Source organism: Alligator sinensis, unplaced genomic scaffold (assembly GCF_000455745.1).
Source record: "Alligator sinensis unplaced genomic scaffold, ASM45574v1 scaffold1777_1, whole genome shotgun sequence".
Classification (NCBI taxonomy): Eukaryota; Metazoa; Chordata; order Crocodylia; family Alligatoridae; genus Alligator; species Alligator sinensis.
In genome coordinates, this window is record NW_005843174.1 from 220,975 (window position 1) to 226,974 (window position 6,000).

Here is a 6,000-nt window from a genome sequence, read left to right on the forward strand (position 1 = left end):
TCACACACTGAAAATAGTAAATGATTTTTTTTCCTTTTGTGAAGAATCCATTTTACCTGTACCTTTGTAGATCCGAAAGAGGGTAGAATTAGTCTCAATCTATATTAAGAAAACCAGATTAGAGGTTTCTCCAACAGGCTAGATTGGAAATTGGAAGTCTTAACAGAAAAATTAATACTAGATGCAACATGATAATATTTTAATCTAAGAGACCTGAGGCTTGAGAACAGCCATATCACCTACTCCATATTTGCAGAGGGTAGTGAGATCCCATCTATATGGTCGAAATTCCTCAAAGTGATGCACTAATTTCTTATCTTAGAATTCAAGATCAGTTGTTAGATTTCTTAAACTGTTTGACAAAACTTGTAGAAAATGCTATTAAAATAGGTAAATCCCATAAAGTCAAAAGGGGCTACTCATGCGAGTAAATCCTAAAGGATCTAGCCCTAATGATAGAATATATTATTCAGTTCAAGTCTAATGGCTTACCTCTGTATTAGACAGAATTTAATGTAAATTGTATTTTGTTCAGAGAGGGTTCATCATCTTGCCATCCTAGGAGTATTAAAAAGGGAGCAGAGGGAATAAAAGTAGGTACCATACTTTCATTCACAACCCCTGCCAGCTTAGGTTTTCCTTTCCTGTGTTATTGTATGAAAGATCCAAACAGTGCCTACTACACTTGAATTCAAGTACAAAGTACTGTCAAGTGTTTAAAATAAACACCACAAGAGACAGAAAAAGTTAATTTCCTCAAATCTGTTCCTTTTATAGTAATCTCGGGTGTTAAAAGCAATCACAGTAGGTAAACACATTCAGACACAAGTGTGATTTGTAAGCATTCTTTCAACCACCCCTATTTTGACAAAACAGTTCTTTGAACTGTACAACTCACTTTGCCTGAATTGTATTTTTAGTCTATTTTATTACTGGATTTCAGGAACAATTCTAATTTTGACCCAAATGCTTACTGAAGTTCAGAGAAATATTAGAGGACACAGAACCCAGGCCCTGGAACCCAGCAGATTTCATTCTTGTACTGACTTACAGCAAAAACAGATCCAAGGGAGAGGGCTTGAGAATTCAGTCTGAGGGTGTTGCTAGTTCTGGGTGGATTATGAAACTGAGAAAGGATGGGAAAATGGTTTGCAGCACAAGCCTAATCAAAAGCAAGTACTATAGTTTACTACTACAGTTTCTTGAATTAAACATAATATCACCTTCCAAAAATAATTACAGAGAGACCGGAATTATGCTGGTAATGTTACTTTATACTGTACGTGCTTGGCGGAATACACATTACATTGCAACATGTGCACATGAAATGAACTAGTATCTCCCTTTAAGCCATGTTTCAATAAATTCTCATGCCAAATAATAATAGGCCTGTCGCAGTTATTTTTGCTTGCTAATAACACCCATGCAATGTGTTCTAAATATTAACCATCTGGGCACTTGCTGCTTTCATTCTTATCACAACTGGCCACATTTATAAATGTATCTGCAAAAATCAATCCACTGGCTACCTAAAAATACGCAACATTCCAGAGCTCAAATTGATCTGTATACATTGTTACAGTTTAGTTCAAACCTAGTTCTGTGAGCTTGGTCAAGTTGGCCTGGAGAAAAATGTGACACAAACACTTCTAATACCTAACCTACACAGACAGGTAGGTAGACAACACGCATGGCCTACAGGGTGGAGGGAACAAGAATGATAAGAAATTCAGGGATGCTCACAGGGTTGGTGATAAGCCAGCTTCTCTCTCTCTCATTAGTCCAACCCCATCCAAAAACAGCAGTGACCTAAGAGTACCACCTGATGGCCATTCAGGTGACCTATGTGAATTAGCAGGTGGTCCAAGTCTAATTCAGAATGGACATGTGCATGTCTTTGAATCACCATCAAGATTAACATTAATTGACATGCCTGCTGCCACTCTTACCCAAGAAAGTGCACACGGCGTGCCAGGATAGTCAAGCAATATGGAGAAACTTACAGAGTAGGTGTAGCTTGAGCAGCAGCAATGAAAGCATCATCCCCAGGTTATACCATCAACTTTCATAAGCATTTAGTTTCACCAAAAAACTAATGTGGGTGAAGAGTGGGAATTGGGAGTGCTAGAGGAACAGTACCTCTGTCCACCAAGACCAGAAATAGTAGGAAATGAAAATATATTGCAGCGTGCTGTCATGACGAACCAGGGTGCTGTGAGCCTGATCCAAATTGAAAACAGAGCCAACGTAAAAGTGAAATATGCTCTTTGACTTATTTCAACTTTAGTTTGATCTACACAAAGTGATTTACAGAACCCAGGACACAAAGGGCAGACTTTTATCCAGCCTTCAACTGCCAGAAGAATCGCCTTGAAGGAGAAGTTCTGAACATAAAAGAAATAAGGGTGAGACAGAAAAGTCTGACAATCATTTACTCTGGCTGTCAATATTTCTGCATCCTATATTTTTTTCCTTTTCCCAGAGAAGCATCAACATATTGCCAATCCTGAATTACTCTCTTGGCCCTAAATATAGATATTAACCATAATTCTACATGCATTCATTATGTCACTCAAGAAAAGAGAAACATAGTGACCATAATCAAATATTAGGATAATATTTCAAAGCAAAAAGTGCAAAGCCCCTTCCCCATTGGTTAGCTAAAATTTGGAAAAATATTTTTTTCAAATTTCTGAATCCCCTGAGCAATATTTTCCTTTAGAATGAAACGTCACTCAGAGATCATTGCTTAAGAGCTACAAAAATACTTCTAAACATTAAACTCTCACATGAGATGCCCTTTGAACTAAAAATTACTTAGACTAATTTCTACAGCTTCTGCTTTCCATATGAATTACCTGCAAGTATTTGAACATACCAACAAGCACTAAGAGCAAATTGCAGCCTTGGGGACTGCAATTGTTAATTTTAATTGTAAAACTAGAGAGCAGGTTTTGTTAAAGCTTGCTTTTAAAGGGGAAAAACACACCCCACCAAACTACTGTAATAACACAATATAAATCTATACACTTCCCTGAAGTTTTCACCTAAGAAAACCAAAAGAAAAAAAAAAAAAAAAAACTGCAGGCCTTAAAACTTAATCAGACTTTGTAAAACAAATGTAACTGGAAAAGTATGTACAAACTCTGATTTCCAGGAGCAAGAAGGGAGTGTTAGTTCTCGTTTTGTGAACTAACCTTGTCTCCCCCATAATTCCCATCCTGCTAACAGCAAAGCAGTAATGAGCTAGTGTTTGTAGCTGCTTTTTCTAGCAAACTCCACTATATGATCACGTGAGTTATAGCGACTGTTAAAAAGTATATAAGCCTCCTGATTTTGCTCTTGGGAGGGAACCCCTTCCAAGTGCTTGGGAAATCCATGTCACTTTGGGGTCCCCCCTACAGCTGTAGTTTCATTTGAATAAAAGCTTCTGCTGACCTGACCCAAAAGTATGCTGCGTGCGTTTCCACACAATTCCTGGTGCCGTGACTCGGATCCTGTTATTTTAGTGACCTTGCCTGATTAATGCATAATGATTATCCCTCTTTTCCCCTGTCCTTTTCAGAGCACAGAGTTATGTTTTTTGGGGGGTGGTTTAAATCTCTCCAAGGACAAATTACTACAATTTGGATGAGGTCACAGTAGCAAAAGGAAAGTCTCACAGGCAAAACGGTTTACAGGTGACTAGCTTTAACCCATAAGGAAAAAAAAACCCTATGATTAGCTAGCAGGTGAGTTTAAAAAAAAATTTTAAAGTCCCATGACAAATTGAACAGAGGAGGAGAATTTTAACAAGCAATTATTTTGCAAATAACGACTTGTTAATTGCAGCCTAGCCTGCCCAGGGAATGCCCCAGTGACCGTACCTGCTGCTGGGACCCCAAGTGCCGGGGCCAGGTACCTCCAACCCCTCCCGGTTTGGGCTCGGCAGCTGACACTGATCCCTGCCTGCCATGCAGCTCCCCTGCCTGGAGCACGACAGCCTCCATGAAGACGGAGACGCCGCTGTCAGTTTGAGCACTGCCATCTCTCCCCGTGCTCGGGCCAGGGCGGACGCGAGCAGGGGCGCAGCACAGCCGGGCAGCTGCCCCTCCTCTCCCCGGGGCAGGCAGCGGTCCCGCCGCCCGGGCTCCCAGCGGTCCTGCCCAGCCCCAAGCCCCAGGCTGGCTGCAGAAAATGCAAGTCAGGGGCGGGGGGTGCGTTTCCTCGCAAGCCGACATTTTTCAAAAGTTTAAAAGGATTCAGCTCGGGGGGCGGCGGGAGGGGAAGGGGCTGCGCGAGGCCCTGCGCGCCGGGGCCCGGCCTCACCTCCTTCTGCTTGGGGTCCTGGGGGTAGACGTCGGGCGGTCCCAGCCGGGGTCGTTTCAGAGGTCTCTGCTCATAGCTGAGAAGCCCGAAGGCGGCCATGATCTCTCATGTTAGCCGGCAAAATGAATGAGTTGGAGACGGAGCAGGCTCTGAGCACCAGGGAGCAGCACTTGGCAGACAGGCTCCCTCTCTCCGGCTGCCTCTCTCTCTCCTACGGGGGAGACAGACGCAGGTTGGAGGCTGCCGTCTCCCCGCACGCGCGCAGAGCCCCCATCCCCGCGCCGGGACAGCGCCACGGCCCCCGCAGCCTCCCGCCTCCGCCGCCCTGCGGGCTCTGCCGGGCCAGGACAAGTGCCAAGCAGGGGCAGGCTGGTCACAGCCGAGCCACTGAGCATCACGTCCTACTACTCCTACAGAAGTGCCCTGCCTTTCCCTCCAGTCCCCATAGGAGGGGTGCTGCTAAGTCGCCTGCTTGCTGCACAAACGCGGAGCAGGAGCCTTGCTCCCCTGAGAGGGGCTTCAACTCAACGGGGGTCAAATTAGTCCCGACATGGAGAGAGAAGGCATCTCCCCCGGCCAAGGATGGGGCACATGGGCTGATTGCAGCAAATTGCCTAAGCCTGGGGGTCAGGCCCAGGCAAAACTTTTTTGAAGAGATTAAAACTGTGGTGCTGGGATTTTTGAAGGACGAGAGCTCCTCCCCCCTTCGGAAGTTAAACACTTAATATCCGAAGTGCTTCTGCCTCAGCAGCTACCCCAAGGAGAGCCCTGCAGAGTAAGGCTCCTCTGACTGGTACAGGAGATGAGCGCAGCTGAGGCTTGCAAGACAAGCAGGTGGGATCTGCAGGAGCTCTAGCTGCAGCCATACAAGTGGCTGCCTCCCACTGCTTCCCAACCAAGCCAGGATCTCCAAGCACCTCCACTAAAACTAGCAGCTCTTCAAAATGTAGGCAACTCACAGTGGCTCAGCTCCTGTGTTTGGTGGGTGCATTTAGGTGAGGTGATAAAAAGTCATAGCTAACAGCTGGGGATAATACCTAGATGGGGGTTTTTTCCATCACTAGAGCTCAAAAAAACTCTGCAACTGATTTAAGCAATGCTAACTCCATTCCATAGATGGGAAAAGTGAGACACAAGGCATTGAAGCAACTAGTCTCTGATAAGCATGCAGATAAATCAGGACTGGAACCTGTGTCTTGAAGGACTCCATCCACTAAGCCACACTGACTTCCCACCTGTGCCTTTGCAGGTTCTCCTCTGCCCCTTATTTTGAGGAATGTTACTTGGCCCCAAAACTATATAATTTAGTGTGGTGTCCCTCCACTTTCACTGTGTTATAGTCTAGTTAGCTCCAAAATAATTTCAAATCTGAGATTTTGAGAGGAAAGAACCCCACAGCATCTTAAATTTCTTGGATGGATGGATTTTTGCATAGTCCTATTTCAGGTCTTCGTCTTTCATATTGCATCCCATATCTGGACCATGACAGGCTACTGCATTGGCTCTTCCAGGCAGATGTGTTTTAAAGAACTGAAGAGAGGCCAGCAGCTTTCAGTCCTCTCCTCTGGCACTGTACATTGTAGGTGCTGGAAAAAAGCCCACAGCTGTTGCATGGCAGATCTGCCTCCCTGAAGGGGAAATTAAGCGAAGGGTAAAGGGGGCACAGGGCTGAAGCTCCTCAGCTGTTGTGCA

General features: G+C 44.7%; 1 protein-coding gene across 7 annotated transcripts in view; it reads right to left on the bottom strand.

Annotated features, from left to right (window-relative positions):
• Positions 1-5,289, bottom strand: part of MED12L (mediator complex subunit 12 like) — a 226,121-nt gene extending 220,832 nt beyond the window's left edge. For 3 of the 7 annotated variants that reach the window (XM_025194250.1, XM_025194249.1, XM_025194245.1), the window contains exons 1-2: positions 5,226-5,260; positions 4,309-4,519 (exon numbers count right to left, since the gene is read on the bottom strand). In XM_025194250.1, coding sequence (XP_025050035.1) covers positions 4,309-4,407 — 99 coding nt within the window. In that variant the 5' untranslated portion in view covers positions 4,408-4,519; positions 5,226-5,260. The other 4 variants (XM_025194247.1, XM_025194246.1, XM_025194248.1 and 1 more) reach the window with 4 other exon arrangements.
• Between the last annotated feature and the right edge of the window lie 711 nt (positions 5,290-6,000).